The following is a 16,457-nucleotide window of genomic DNA, read 5'->3' on the forward strand; positions in this document are numbered from 1 at the left end:
GGTTTTAACTGCTATATGCATTTCCTCACTTACACATCAGCTGAAGTCAGAAGAAACTTAAACCTGCAACAACAAGGTTTTGGTCACTTTTTCTTGCTTCACTGGCAATGTGATAGCATCAAAAATTATCATTTCTACTCTTCTTTTCCCATCCTGCATATTTACAGGAATACACAGCAAATTCCTTGTTTCAGTGACCAAACCAGCCACATACCAGGTCTTTGACAAAATATTCTCTATGCTTCAAAACAGATTGTCTCATGGAACAAAGATCAAAAAGAACAGAGATCACATACCCTTATTATGCCAACGTTTCTGTATTTTTCAATTAAAAAAAAACTTCAGTGACACTTCACTCTGACGAGAGATATTTCTGTCTCCTTTAAAAATCAGAAAACTATAGAAATTTCCAGGGCATCAACAGTTGAAGAAGACTGAAATAAACCCCTCTCCTTAAAATTAGGAATTAATTTGAAGGATTTTTTTTTCCAAATAAAAAAGAAGTAATAATTATGTAAAGAAAAAAAGATTATGTATTAAATATGTTCAAAAAAAGTCCAAACAAAAGTTATGTGAAAACACCTTGATTTTTCTTGTAAACTGACATATTTTCATGCTAGAAATATCTGGAAAAAAATTGTATCTCCTTATTCTGATATAGCCACAAGAAGAGAGAAAAAATGTTTCAAAAACATATAGTAAATTTAATTTCAAAAGCTCTATACAAAGAAATACAAGAAATGATTCATGCTACACTCACATACATTAGCAAAGTTTATATGTCCAGATAAAGAAAAAAAATACAGGTTATTCTAATTTAAAGCTTTATGTATTTTCAATTGTTGCAGAGCTGCTTGATCATCTAATTCATAAGGATCTGAATGCAAATTTTGGAACATTGTGACATTATTACTCAAATACTCATTTCTTAACAGAAAACAAAAAACTTTCTAAATTAAAGGGAAACAATTCAGCTTCACTCATCAGCAATGGATGAGATATACCCAGTACTTTGGGGAGACCCATGAGAGTTTATTTTTTACCTTCAGATATTTTCCTAAAGCATCTCTAAACACATTCTAGAAAGTTTTCACATAAGGAAAATAAAGAAAGAGACATTTGACACCCTTTTAAAGTGATTGTATGAAGCCTTTTGTTCTTAGGCCGGCTTTGAACAAACAAGCCTAATTTTCAGTAGCTTTAAAACTTTAGAAGTTCTTATTTTGCACTTTGGTCTTAAAAAGGGACTTCATCTTTATTCACTTATCTGCGATGCACCCAAAAAAAGTGAAACTTGCCAGACTGTCAGTATAACTGCCACAAATCTGGTTTTCCTTTTTTAAAAGCATAAAGCACTTCTGAGTAAACCAAGATATTTAACAACATTACACGACCATAGTATGAAACATTATTTTGCATGTTACCAAAATGTTGTTAACTTTCTTAAATTTAAACATAGAATTGCACATACAATTACGTGCCATTTGTGAATGGATAGCATGTTAAAATATGCTGAACAACCAGCAGGCAGTATGCCCTTAGTTTACTCAATGGCTACCACTCCAGGATATTAAGTTCAAATGCCTAAATTAGGCATAGCACGACCATTTGATAAGAGCCTGTTAAGAAGCATAGGAAAAATGAACAAAGGTGGAGAAGGATGAAAACCAAGAAATAACACAACAAACACTAACTTTAGCTTTGTTATCACCTTGGCCTTCTTTCTAAGCCTAACGACAAGGTGGGGCCTAAATAATTCATCTTTTTTTCCTGTAGAACATCTCCAACATCTACACGTCCTCCCTGTGAAGACAGATAAATCAAACATGTCCTCATTAGTTCACTCCTCAAGCACTATATTGTCTTCCTTCCTTGAAAAATTACACATTGTTCTACTTAAAGCAATCCTTGCAGAAGCTGGGCTTATTACTTCATTTTATCATTCCTTCCTTTCATCTCTGTGCAGACTGCCCTTTCACCATCCCACAAGGATAGATAACTCAGCAAGCCTCCCTGTTATGTAACACTATTTTTTATTTCTAATGCATAAGATTTGAGGTCTTTACTTCATATGGAAAGAGCTGGTAGGTTTTACTAACCATTTTTTTGCTAAACACAGGTTTCCATGAGGAACTTCTGTGCTTCTGCCCACAACCCAGTATGGATTTGTCATAAGGTTTTCTTCAAAGATACTGCTGATAAACTGTTGGGTTTCATGCTGAGGTATCATCCCATGTGGTTTAAGATGTAGTGTAATAACCAGCTGTCTAGTACACGTTGACTGCAAAGAACTCGTGGGTATGACTTCTTCTCTGTAGACAATACGGCAAACCTGTAACAGCACCTTTAAAGCTGATGCAGAGGGTATCTGAACACCAAGCAAAATGTGAAAGTTATTACAGCTAGACTGAAAACAGTGTCGATAACTCATACCATCCCCCTTATCAGCGGAGTTTTCTTCACCCTATCCCATGAATCAAAACCACAATTTAAAAGTTTAAAATCACATAAACAACCCTTTGTGAACCAAGGATCTATGGGACTTTCAAGACTGCTTCAGTCAGACTGCAGTCGCTAGCCTAGCATCCAGGTCTTAAGGTGCTCCAAAGAGGGAGACCATGGTATACTTTACCATTATGGACTACATACATTAGTAATTTCTATTTTTACATAAAAGTTGGTAGGAAAAAAAAGATAGGGCAATATGAAAGTTGCTGGATTTATGGAAAAGCACCTTTTAGGCAAACTGCCTCATAGGCAGAATGTTGCTTCCAGCCCCAGCTGTGTCTTGTCTGCACTTTTGCAACTGACAAGATGCTAACAAAAACTATTTCTAACACTTGAAAAAAAATATTTCTCAAGGTTGACTTTTTTTTTTAATAACTTGAAGAGAGGCAAAACAGAATCTGCTTCCAGAACAGGCTGGACCGCTGGGCAGAGTCCAATGGCATGAGGTTTAACAAGGCCAAATGCCGGGTCCTTCACTTGGGGCACAACAACCCTATGCAGTGCTACAGACTGGGAGAAGCCTGTCTAGAAAGCTGCCTGGAGGAGAGGGACCTGGGGGTGTTGGTTGACAGCCGACTGAATATGAGCCAGCAGTGTGCCCAGGTGGCCAAGAAGGCCAATGGCATCTTGGCTTGTATCAGAAACGGCGTGACCAGCAGGTCCAGGGAGGTTATCCTCCCTCTGTACTCGGCACTGGTGAGACCGCTCCTCGAATCCTGTGTTCAGTTCCGGGCCCCTCACCACAAGAAGGATGTTGAGGCTCTGGAGAGAGTCCAGAGAAAAGCAACAAAGCTGGTGAAAGGGCTGGAGAACAGGCCTTATGAGGAGCGGCTGAGAGAGCTGGGGTTGTTTAGCCTGGAGAAGAGGAGGCTGAGGGGAGACCTCATTGCTCTCTACAACTACCTGAAAGGACGTTGTAGAGAGGAGGGTGCTGGCCTCTTCTCCCAAGTGACAGGGGACAGGACAAGAGGGAATGGCCTCAAGCTCCGACAGGGGAGGTTTAGGCTAGACGTTAGGAAAAAATTCTTTACAGAAAGGGTCATTGGGCACTGGAACAGGCTGCCCAGGGAGGTGGTTGAGTCACCTTCCCTGGAGGTGTTTAAGGCACGGGTGGACGAGGTGCTGAGGGATATGGTTTAGTGTTTGGTAGGAACGGTTGGACTCGGTGATCCGGTGGGTCTCTTCCAACCTGGTTATTCTGTGATTCTGTGATTCTGTGACTGCATGAGACATGTTCAGATACAGTTCCTTCAAGGTGTATAAGATAGAGGTTTAGAGCTGTCAACTGCAGACATCATTTCCAGCTACTCTTCATATGCCTTGTGCTTAAACTTATATTGGAGACCTTTTACTAATAAAGGCCTACTAATAAAAGCCCCTAAATGTCTCCTTTCTTCTCTTAGAAAACAGCCAAGAGCCAGATAAGTACATTCATGTTTCTTACTTTTAAAAAAATAAATAAATAAAATTTGATATTTGATAAATTCTGATCAAAATAATCAACTATGTTCTAACTTTAATGTCGTAACACCATTTCTGAGCTGGTTCTGACTATAGAAGAGTCACACAGCAGACTATGCCTGCCTAAGAGAGATAATCACAATACCATTATAAATTCTGCATGGTGGGAGAAGCGAAAGCTTACCTCTTGACTAAGTTTTCCTCGGCTAAAGAAGGAAACAGAATTACAAGGAACAAGCAAAACGGAACCTACAAATACATGAAGGAAGAGAAAGTAAAAGATAGAGATATACACTGGAATTCCTGTCTAACTTTATGCCTATGCATATATCACTGTAATATGTCCACACTATTACCTCTACATTATAGCATGACACTACACCATCTTTCTAACCTTCACACATTGTCCCAGCAGATAAAACTGGAAGAGGATTTAGAAAGCACAAATCTGCTTCATGAAGTAGCCAACTTGAAGTGCATACTTGAAGGATTTATACTTTAAAAGTCAGAATCGTACAAGTTATTTTAATTTTACACAGTTTTTGAGTGACATCAAGTCTGTCATCACCTTAGACTGTAAGATGGATAGAAGCATTTAAAAGGAAACAAGAGTACCAAAAACCAAGAGATCATTTAGCAGTACTAAAATTCCTGTAAGAAGACGACAGTCGAAAGCCTGTGAAAGAATTCTGGTTTGGTCTGCAAAATCCTGAACATCCACAAGGACTCCAGAAGAAGAATTTAAACAAAGGTGATGTTTGGGCAGAGCCCAAAGTTCATGCTGGACCCTCAAGCTTACCTCAGCAAGAGCCCCACTAGCCAAGCACAGAAAGGCATTCCATCAGAAGTCTCCTCTCACCAAGTGGCAAAGCAAAACGTAACATGCAGAGAAAGAAAATTCCTGATAAAAATAGTCTAAAAGATACCTCAGCAAAATGGGGATTTATTTTTTTTAACTAAATTCTCCTATAAGCACCGTTCTTTTCAAGTTAATGAGACATGATAACAAAATTCAGGTAACCTTTCTGGCAGAACCTCTACAGTCAACAATGTGTTGACTATGGACAATGATCAAAGTCTGACATTGAAAATGAAAGAAGTATTTTACTGGAACACACCCTAAAGCAAATTTCAAATCTATCCCAAAACGGACAATTTGACCTTACATAAGCAGCATATAGTAACTCCAGAAGACAATCGGAAATAGGGAGTCCTCCTTCAAGCAGCAAGAGCCAAATAGAATTCAATTCCTATCACTGACTAGACACATATACAGAGACACTGTTGTATGGGGAAGATTAATCAAATATTTCTAGAGAACAGATCAACCAGTGGCACAAGCTTCTGTATACCGAGGCAGAAACAAAAGATTTCCCAAAAGCTGCAGAACAGTTAGAAATCTGCACTAGGCACATAAAATTAATTCATCTAGATATTTTCTTTACATGCTTAATTGCAACAGTATGACTGCATCCATATTACATAATGTCAACATAAACCTGTCCAATGTCAACCAGAGGTCAAAGTCAAGAAGTTACTGATGGCCTGGACAAAAGCAGAACTGTACAAAAGTAATTTTAAAAAGCCCTATAAATAATGCATGTGCTTATCACAGGTTGCTTTAGATAGACAACTCTTGTCTCACTGTACTTAATTTGTCTTTATCAGTTGTAATTTTTAATTTCATAGCCACATATTAAAATATCTATAATTCCTAGTACAGAGTCACTAAAAAAAAAAAAAAAGCAAACTTACATTTAGCAAAAGTTTCTAACCTACGTGGTTTCATATACAAAATACAGTACAAACAAGAAACCAAAACTATAAACAACACGCAGACTTCAAGAAGTGTGCTTGTTTCCTTGCAGGTAACCACAGTATAACACACTAACACACACGGTAACCATACAGCCAGATTTCTCCAAGCAGCTGGGGGCAGGGAGGGAGAAATCTAGATAAGAGCAAACAATTTTGAATGCTTGTGAGGGATTTCCAGAAATCATGGGAAAATAACAGTGGACAAAGTCCGCACAAATTCATACAGGGATCTGACGCATACCAGATATATCACACACAATCTGCATCACAGATCATCTGCATACAAGCAGGAAACCTGCTGCATCTTCAGGATGCACTGGGCTTACTGGGCATTATCAGGTCATCCCTGTGGCTTGTGCCCAGTAAGTATGCCAGAAGCAACAGAGCTTCATCTCCTCAGCAACCAGAGAGCCATTTCATATGTTTATTCATCTTCTACCTTTTTTAATATATTCCAGAAATTATGTATATCCTGGGGGAACTATCAGTAGGACTAACGTAAAATCAACACAATACTCCCTTTTACAATTTCTTTAAAAAATAAAATGTCAACTGCTTTGGTTACAAGCCTGTCCTCTACAGTAAGTTCCACCTTATTCTATGAGAATTTGATAGCCTTTAGTATTTGGCAAGGAATTTCTCAAATATTCTAGATAAGTTTGTGGCATTAGACCAATTTTCCTCATCTGGATCACTGACAGGAGAGATAAAGTTAGCATTTCTTAAAAACTCCACGGTTTCTTTAAACAAATGCAGACTGACTCCCTTTCAGCGAAGTTATGTTTTTCCTAGTGTTTTCTCCCACATGCTCCAAAAGGAACTTTAACTAATGTACAAACTACTGTTGCATACACTGACTTACTGTTTCCAAGATGGAGAATAATGAATGTAAAGTCAATAAAAGATTAAACAGTAAACATTAAAGTTTCACTTGAGTTTATAAGCGTAGGATTATAAGAGAAGTGCTTTTACTTTGGAATATATTTATATGCATAATGACAAACACCTCCCATTCCTGAAATGAAATTGAACAACTTGGTGTTTTCACAACACAGGCAGAAGGAAGCACGCAGTGCAGACAAAGGCTCCCCTCAGGGAATAATGTTTAACATTTTGTTACCACAGTACACCCGTTAAAGACTCCACAACAATTTAACTTCAACACATAAACACATCTGTACTAACTTTGCCAGGACATCGGAAGGCAAAAATGTAGCAAATATATGAAATGCCTACATGCCTGTGCTGGACTGGAGGTATGAGGCTTGGTCAGAGTGGCAAAAAAAAGAAACAGTTTCTCTGTTTATCCTGAGGCTAAAAATCTTTCTTTCATGTCAGTCTTAAGAAAAACTGCAGCCTTGGCTCAGACCACAAGTTTAGAGACTCCGGCCTGATAAAACAAAACTAAGTTTATTTTTATTTTCTTTTTAAATTATTTAAGAAAATCATAGAATGGTTTTAATTAGAAGGGACCATAAAGGTCATCTAGTCCAACTCCCCTGCACTGAGCAGGGACGTCTTCAACTACATCAGGTTGCTCAGAGCCCCATCCAACATGACCTTCAACGTTTCCAGGGATGGGACACCTACCACCTCTCTGGGCAACCCGTTCCAGTGTTTCACCATTTCTCCCATCTTTCTTATAAGCCCCCTTTAAGAACTGAAAGGATGCAATAAGGTCTCCTCAGAGCCTTCTCTCCTCCAACCTGAACAACCCCAACTCTCTCAGCCTCTCTTCAAAGGGGGGGTGTTCCAGGCCTTTGATCATTTTAGTGGCTCTCCTCTGGACCTGCTCCAACAGGTCCATGTCTTTCCTGTACTAAGGCTCCGCAGCTGGACATTCCCCTCAACAAGAGCAGCCAGAAGCACAAGGGAATGTATACATGTTCCTGGGCATGTTTGACTCTCAGGGACATATTAAATATAGGAATACTTTATTAAGGCTCCTTGTTTAATTCATGACCTTTCTCCTAATTTAACACTGAATACCTCACATAAAGATGAATCCGGGCACAGTATTGCAGCTGCAGTATGCTGCTTGAACCACCTTTTTATTATTTTTCTTTTTGTCCTTTCCCCTTCCAAAAACGTCTTACTTTCTGCTTTTTTGTTATTCCTTACTGTGAAATTTCAGAATTATCCAAACCAGTGAACCATCCACAACACTACTTTCATAAATCAGTCTGAACTATACAAAGCCTATGCAGATCAAATTTTGTTTCCTCTGTTTCAGGTCAGATTTTTCTTCTTGTATTTGTTGTCTGCATTTCCTACTCCTCACTACTTCTCTGCCTTCAAATGCTAAAGGCTTAGCAAACATTTGATCTTAAGGGCTAGTTTATAAACTAAACATTCTCAAGTTAAATAAGATCACACCACATATTTACTTGAGAACTCAAAAGTTTTCAAAACTTGGCAATGCCACTACTGTAGCCCAAGACATTATATGTGAGGTACAACAGCAACAAATAATTTACAAGCAGAAAATATAAATATCTACTTTCACTCTGAATTGAAATTTTATAAACATGTATAAAACTTGGTATAAAAATTCCTTCCTTTGTCTTTTGCTAGTAAAAAGCCTTTGGTAAAATGATCATTCCAGACAATTACACCATGTCTCTACTTGGCGTGCTCTGCATTACACTTTTGCCCTGGAGAAGTGATTGTTTTGTGTGCAGCTACCCCGAAAAGGGCAATAATTCAAACTACTTATCTTCAGAAAACAAAGACTGTATTTTACAATATCCTCCCACTGTTCTTGTGGGAGAGTTAGCCTAGAAGTCAAACACTGACAGACATTTCGCAGTTGATCCTCATCTCTTGTTAACCACATCATCATTTAAATGCTAAAATTCCATTTCAACTCAAGGAAAAAATAACCCCACATGAACAAATTTCAAGGTGTTCACATCACTGGTTCCAAGAAAGACAAACAAAATATACCAACTTAAAGGAATCAGATTTCTTGTCTTCAGAGCAGTTCTTAACAAATTTAAATGTATTTGAATTCATGCCTGAAACTGGGACGTACAGTTTTGTCTTCAGATTTTTTTAAGAAAATTTCCATACAGCTATGTCAGGATGAAATTCCTGAAAGAATGCTTCTCATGGACAATGAAGAAAAAGACACAGTTCGTTCATTCCATTTTTCACATCATATACATTAGATTATTAATGTAGTTATCCTCAGTACTATAATTAGAAAGCCTAACCTTTGCATTTCAGATGCTGTTTAAAGTCCAAAAGTGTAAATATATGTTTGTATCTAAATATAAACTTCTAAATTATACATAGCAGCAACAGTTATATATATGTGCATGCATGTGTATACTATGTATTATTTATATATAAAACCGTTATATAGAGATGCAGAAATATGGTGGGTTTATACATATATTACACAATGTACGTATATTACTCTATATTTACATCCTATTTGGGCCTAAGTCTGTTCCACTCTGCACACTTTGAGAAGTTTAGTTCAATTTAATGTAAATTTTGAGCAATACTAAATTAATTTGATGTATAAATCTGTGCAGAGTAAGGATCATAAATATCTTGACTCAGGTATACCCAGTTTACCATGGAAGAGCCTCTCTATAAACAGATGTTCTGATACTGAAGAGAATTCAGCACAACCCTAAAAATAAAGTTGTGTACAAGAGGACTGCTTAAATATTTAACAGCACACCACAGAAAGAGTTGATTTTAGCAGTTTAGCATGACAACCAAAGAGAAAAACAAAATCCCATTTTCTCACCCTTACACACTGCTTAAGCAATTCAGACCAGAGACTTCGGGACAGAATTGTTACCTGCTAAGCCACTACTTTACAGTCTCAAGGAAACTAAAAAACAGCATGGGATTTCACCAAAATATTACTTACAGTAGAGCTTCCTGCTTGATTGTGATAAGCAATATATCTTTTTCACAAAATAAAGAGTAAGCAATGCTTCAAATCATTTCAGGCAGTCAAAATCCTTAAGTTACCTAATAGTGGTTCTGGATACCACGTTTTGGTTTTTGTTTTGCAAAGAGGTTCTCTGCCAGTATACTGAGCAATTCTGTACAGGTAAACCATCCCAGCATGCTTAGTGAAAGGACACATGTTAGTAAAGTCACGTATATAGACATACTTGCAGGTTCAAGTTTAAAATAAAGATTCTGAAGAGTAAGTAACATACAAAATAATCTGTAGAGTGGAGGAGGCCACCACCTGAAAAGGGAACAACAACAAAAAAAAAAACAACCAAAAAACCAAACCCCAAAGCAGCTATCTTTCTTCCAGTTTTTCCCTTCTTTGAGGAACTTCTTTCTCAAAAGCCCTGGAAAAGCAGACATTTGGGCTTTGTGAAACTGACTAGAACAAAATCCCCCAGTCAAGTGCGCTCTACAGACAAGCACTTAAATGATTCTCTCTTTCACATAGTCAGGATACTGCAACAAATTAAGTGTTCAAAATTTGTATATCATTACATACTCAAGTAAGTCTGACTCTTTGAGCACAATCCAACACAATTAGTTTTCTTTAGACAGCATTACGTTGTTAGAAATCAAGATTAGACTCAAGTTCATAGTAAACATATGAAATTAAACTACTCGGGTAATATAGGCCTGAAATATAAATGTAAGTAATGCATGCAACAATCAAACTTTCCACTATTGCTAGTACAACAACCTAAGAACGGCGAAATATTAGAAGTATTTAAGTTGTTCATGATGTGTATGTTACCAAGTAACAAGTTTTGGCCTAGCTTTAAAGCAAATATGGTGAGGGTACATCTTTCTTCAGAATTTAATTTAATAAAGCAATTAACCACTTCTTAAACTAAAAAAAACCCCAAATTTAGAAATGAAGATGCATTTTTCATACTGTTTTGAAAACACTTCATTAGTCACTCTTCAGGGAAAAAGAAACCCCAAACCAACAACCTTTATGTGGGTCTTTCAGGCCACAAACACCGATAAAGTAAAAGCTTATTTTAGTGTACTACACGATTGTTAAAACACAGATGTCGTAGAATCATAGAATGGTTTGGGTTGGAAGGGACCTTTAAACATCATCCAGCTCCAACGCTATAAGGTCTCCTCGGAGCCCTCTCTTCTCCAGGCTGAACAACCCCAACTCTCTCAGCCTGTCCCCGTACGGGAGCGTCCTCCTCTGGGAGGGCAGGCAGAGGGCAGCGGAGGTTCAGACGCGAGCGAGGTGAATTTTATCTCGTTGCGCGACTTTCCCCAGCCCCGCGGAGAGCAGCGCCCGGCGATGCCACCGCTTCGGCGGAGCAGCGGCGAGTGCCGCCCCGCAGGCGGGGCCACCGCACCCGCAGCCGGCGGGGACCGTCCCCGACCGCCCCCCCCGAGCCCCGCGGCCGCCTGCCGGCTCCAGGGCTGCCAGAGCCCCCTCCCCGCGGGCAGCACCGGGGCCCCGCACCGCGGCTCCTCGGGGGGAACCGCGCGCGAAGCCCTGCGCGCCGCTTTGAATCCTGGGCTGTCGGGGTTAGTTTTTCCTCGTTGCTGTTTGCTTTTTTTTTTTTTTTTTTGGTTAGTGGAAAGTTTACTCTCCCGGCACAGCGCGCACACTGCCCCGGGGCGCCGCGCTGCCAGCGCAGCTGACAGGTTTGTGCCTCCCCCCGCCCAGCTCCTTCCGCAGCATTAAAAAACAGGCAGGCAGATCCGGCCAGGGGTTGTTTTTAATTACAGCTATTAGTACAGCTAATTGCAACGCTCGCCAGCAAAATAAAAGCTAAGCTGGCATGCGAGCATCCCGCACGGGGACCGAGGGGGCAGCAAAGGAAGAGGAGCGCAGGAAAGTGACCGGCGGCGTCCTCGGTGCCCAGACCGGGGAGAGGAAACTTCACACCGGCAACTGCGGGCGGCGGGAGGGAGGGGGCTCGCTCGAGGGCGGGGTGGGGGGGGTTCGGGTTTCGTTCTTACCTTCTGGTCGACGATGGAGCAAGCCATTTCCCGGACGTGGGCGAGGCTGAAGTCCCCCGAGGAGTCCTGCAGCAGCAGCACCGGCTCCCGGCTCAGCCCGATCTGGAGGTGGAAAGCGACGCCGCCGCTGACAGCAGCTCCCGGCGGCGGCGGGCTGGGCGGCCGGAGCAGCGGAGGGGCGCTCATCGGAAACTTTCGGAGTCGAAGAACCGAGGGACGGAGAGGGAGAGGCGGGCGCCGCCGCGAAAACTTTGCGGCCGCCCGGGAGGCGCCGGGCGAGTTCCCACGCGAAGTTTCAGGGAAGTCCCGCCGAGTTCCTCCCGAGTGAAAATGGCGGGGGGGGGGAGGTAGGCGGAGGACCGGGGAGGATGCAGACAGGAAAAGGCGGCGAGAGAGACGCGCAGGGCGCGGGGGGAGCGCGGCCCAGCGCCGCCGAGGTGGTGCCGCCGCTCGGGCTGCCGGGCGGCGCGGGGGCGGGACGAGCCGCGCCCTCCACCGGGACGGGCCCCGGCCCGGCCGCACGGTGCCCGCCGCCGCGCTTCGCCTCGGCGCTCGCTCAGCCTCCCGCCCGGGGCAGCCGGGGAGCCGCCGCGCCTGCCCCCGGCGCTCTCGTCGGGCTGAAGCTCCGTCCGTCGGCGCCCTCGCGGGCCGCAGGGGAGGCGGCTGCCGAGGAGTCGTCCCCGGCCGGCAGGGAGCACGGAGGCTTTGCCCGGGCTGGGGGGTGGCGGCCGCTCCCGAGGGCGGCGGGGGAGGGGCGGGCCCCAGGTCGTCTGCCCGTCTTCGGGACGATCCGGCAGCCCCCGTAGGTTTTCAGGCAGAAACGCGGGTAGAGTTCGCACCCATCTCTCCTCTAAAGCAGCTGCCAGATTCAGGTACGTTTTGTGCTAGGGAGGAGCTCCCCGCCGCTTAAAACCAGCGTGAGTTACTCTTCCCGGCTCTCGGGAGCGGTGCGAGCCCTTCCGTTTGAGGGCGGGCAGCGTCTAGTCTGAAAAGCCCATCCCTGGGCTCCACTTGAAAATCTGTGAAAGTAAGGAAAACGTGAATATATTAAGTACCAACAGAGAAACTTTCAAGATATATACGTGGCACCTGTGAGGATGGCAGTACGAAATGCAGTGGTTGATCAAATTTACAACCTGTTTCTGGACAGACAGCTTTTCTGACCAAATGTGCGGCTGCAGTGTTGTTTCATTTTGATCAGCTGACTTTATTAGGACCCATTTTGCTCTTTTCAGCTTGTTTCCCACCTGGGATTTGCACATGCAGCACAGTTTACCGTCTGTGTAATTAATCTCTAATTTAATCTGTTTATTCTTTGATGAATTTCCTTTTGAAATTGGTGCATTTTAATCTGGATCTTCTACAGATTACCAAATCGGCTGAAAATGTCAGCACTAAAATGATATGATTGCTGGTCCCACTAAATAGACTTTTTCTTATCACATGAGGAGTAATAATCAAACACATTCTTTGGCTTTGTTGTTGAAAATCCTACTTAACTTTGCTGCTGTATGTGGTATTTTCTTAGGAATTAATCAGTTTCAGTACACTAGTGTACCATGGCTGGTTAGCATTGTGACGGACTGCTCCCTAACAGCTCCACATATACCAGATGTTTTGGTGCCTGGATGTTTTGGAGCATGTGCGTTTATCCTCCCAGGTCAAAGCCAGCCAAGGCAGTACAACTACTGCAAGCTTCCCATGATCCTGTGGCCCAGCCAGCTTTTCTGTACAAGGCTCAGCATGGGAGAACTGTGAGGTCGATGTGTGAATCTGTAGCAGGAATGGCATGTGAGATCTGAGTGCCATTCCTCAATGGCCGTCATAAGCTCAAATTCAAATACAAGGCCAGAGGTACATGGAGTAGCCAGTGGCAGGTTGCTTCTGAGTGCTGTAGCTCCTGCTTCTTCCCTGAAAGGAGCATACTAGAAGATCCTGCAGCCTTGCTTCATTGTTCAGGTGATCCTTGAATGCAGTAAAGTATTGTAAGTGTCATCAACTACATTGAGTGCTTCTTTGTTACAGCTCACTGTGGCAAAAGCAGGTGGGACTATCATGATAATGGAGTGGTGAGCTGTCCCCCTCTCTCCTACCCTTGCCATAGTTAATTCTAGGGTCACATAATCAAGCAATTCACAATATGATTCACATGATGACATTTGCTTTCAAGAGAAAGAGGGGAAAAAATGACAGCTGAATATGACCTTAGCTACTATACAATGTGTTACAGATCTTTTGTGACTCTTAAAATAACCTAACATATATATCCTTGGTTTTCTCCTCTGTGTGAAGTCTAGTGGCAGAACTCGTAGGTTGTGACTCACCCACATCCATATCATCTGTGCAGACATGGACACAAGTTTTTTCTTCGAAAAGAAAGATTACTGTATTTTTTAAAAAAAATTTCAGGTTGCCGATGAGGGCAGGACTTCTTTAATGCTGTGTCAACCAGTCACATACAAGTGCTGTTCATAAAAAGATTCAACTTGGCCGGTTGTACCAACTGAAATGTCATCTATTTTGTGATCCTTCCAGATGGGAGAATTAGTACACTGATGCCAGGGAGGGGAAAAGGCTGTCTGCAGCAGTCTCTTCTCTTCCCTGTGACCTGATACAGTGTGTATGCCTGGGTGCACAGCTGGAAAAACTGCCGGAAGTTTCGGTTTTACTGCACCTACACAGATCAATTAAACTGTACAGGAATCGCCACATGAACTTGTAGGGGGAAAATGAGCTTGCCACACGTGGCTACACTGTTTATGAATCCAGCTAAGTAAGGGAAGCCCGCAGAGGATGTCACTGTAACATCACATTAGGAAAACCTCTCCTAGCTGCCCCCAAGGTACGGTTGCTGTAAGGTTGTTTCTAATTACTCTGTGTCGCTACAGTGTGAAGGGTGAATAGTGGTCTCTGTGTTGTCATGGAATGTAGACTTGACCATCCACTTAGATGCATACTGGAAGGCTGCTATAAGGTCTTCCTGGAGCCTTCTCTTCTCTAGGCTGAACAATCCCCACTGTCTCAGCCTGTCGTAGAATCATAGAATAACCAGGTTGGAAAAGACCCACCGGATCATTGAATCCAACCATTCCTATCAAACACTAAACCATGCCCCTTAGCACCTCGTCCACCCGTGCCTTAAACACCTCCAGGGAAGGTGACTCAACCACCTCCCTGGGCAGCCTGTTCCAGTGTCCAATGACCCTTTCTGTGAAATTTTTTTTCCTAATGTCCAGCCTAAATCTCCCCTGGCGAAGCCATTCCCTCTTGTCCTGTCCCCCGTCACTTGGGAGAAGAGGCCATCACCCTCCTCTCTACAACCTCCTTTCAGGTAGTTATAGAGAGCAATGAGGTCTCCCCTCAGCCTCCTCTTCTCCAGGCTAAACAACCCCAGCTCTCTCAGCCGTTCCTCATAAGGCCTGTTCTCCAGCCCCTTCACCAGCTTTGTTGCTCTTCTCTGGATTCTCTCCAGAGCCTCAACATCCTTCCTGTGATGAGGGGCCCAGAACTGAACACAGGATTCAAGGTGCGGTCTCACCAGTGCCAAGTACAGAGGGAGAATAACCTCCCTGGACCTGCTGGTCACGCCGTTTCTGATACAAGCCAAGATGCCATTGGCCTTCTTGGCCACCTGGGCACACTGCTGGCTCACGTTCAGTCGCTGTCAACCAACACCCCCAGGTCCCTCTCCTCCAGGCAGCTTTCTAGACAGACTTCTCCTAGTCTGTAGCACTGCATAGGGTTGTTGTACCCCAAGTGCAGAACCCGGCATTTGGCCTTGTTAAACCTCATGCCATTGGACTCTGCCCAGTGGTCCACCCCATTCAGATCCCTTTGCAGAGCCTCCCTACCCTCCACACTTCTACCCAGCTTAGTGTTGTCCGCAAACTTGCCAAGGGTGCACTCAATGCCTTCATCCAGGTCATTGATAAAGACATTGAACAGGGCTGGACCCAGCACTGAGCCCTGGGGACTCCCACTTGTAACTGGCCCCCAGCTGGATTTAACACCATTTACCTTTGTTTGTAATGTTCTTAATGGGGTCTGAAAGAGACAGGCAGATTTTATCTGTGACAGAACATACAAATTCAAAGATGTAAAGATAGTTCGTTTTGTTTCTCCTTTGAAAGAAATTTATCTTTTCTGCCTCAGAAGGCAGGAATCATCTGTCCAGGAAGAAAGTGAGTTGGCATAAACCCTTTTTTCCTTAGGTCACTTCCACTTGTTCACCTCTGCTGGACTCTGTAAGCTGTTGTTCCTCACAGAGTAGGAGGCTGTGGAAAAGGGACTTTTCCAAGACACTGCTGAACATAAAAACAGTTTTTCATCTTTGAAAATTTACTTCCTCAACATGCAACAAAAGATCAAATGTTAAATTAGGCAAAGAAACCTTTTGGTACTGAATCAGGCCAATGCCCAGTTTTGCATTTTACCACTGATTTTCTTTTTGTTCGCCTCATTTCACACATTCCTTAACTACACACACACCTCTAGGCTTACTGCTTTAATTAGGCATCCCAATGCTATTTTTTCAAACAGTCCATCTTCATGGCATATTGACTGGCATCCAGAGCACAGTCCATGGTAAGCTCCAGATCTCTTCCTGCTAAGTTATTATTTTGTTTCTGTTTCTGTATATCTGATGTTGATTATTTCTGCACAAGTGTCCTACATTGCACATACCTATATAGAAACCTGTCCTATTTTTCCAGACCGTAGTACCAATTTGTGAA

General features: G+C 42.7%; 1 protein-coding gene across 1 annotated transcript in view; it reads right to left on the reverse strand.

Moving 5' to 3' along the window:
- The window catches only part of PRKD1 (protein kinase D1), a 132,477-nt gene extending 120,416 nt beyond the window's left edge, over positions 1-12,061 (reverse strand). Inside the window, exon 1 of the mRNA XM_069858371.1 lies at positions 11,725-12,061. Coding sequence (XP_069714472.1) covers positions 11,725-11,910 — 186 coding nt within the window. The 5' untranslated portion in view covers positions 11,911-12,061. The remainder of the gene's footprint in view (positions 1-11,724) is intronic.
- Between the last annotated feature and the right edge of the window lie 4,396 nt (positions 12,062-16,457).

Source organism: Phaenicophaeus curvirostris, chromosome 5 (genome assembly GCF_032191515.1).
Source record: "Phaenicophaeus curvirostris isolate KB17595 chromosome 5, BPBGC_Pcur_1.0, whole genome shotgun sequence".
In the NCBI taxonomy this organism is placed as follows: domain Eukaryota; kingdom Metazoa; phylum Chordata; class Aves; order Cuculiformes; family Cuculidae; genus Phaenicophaeus; species Phaenicophaeus curvirostris.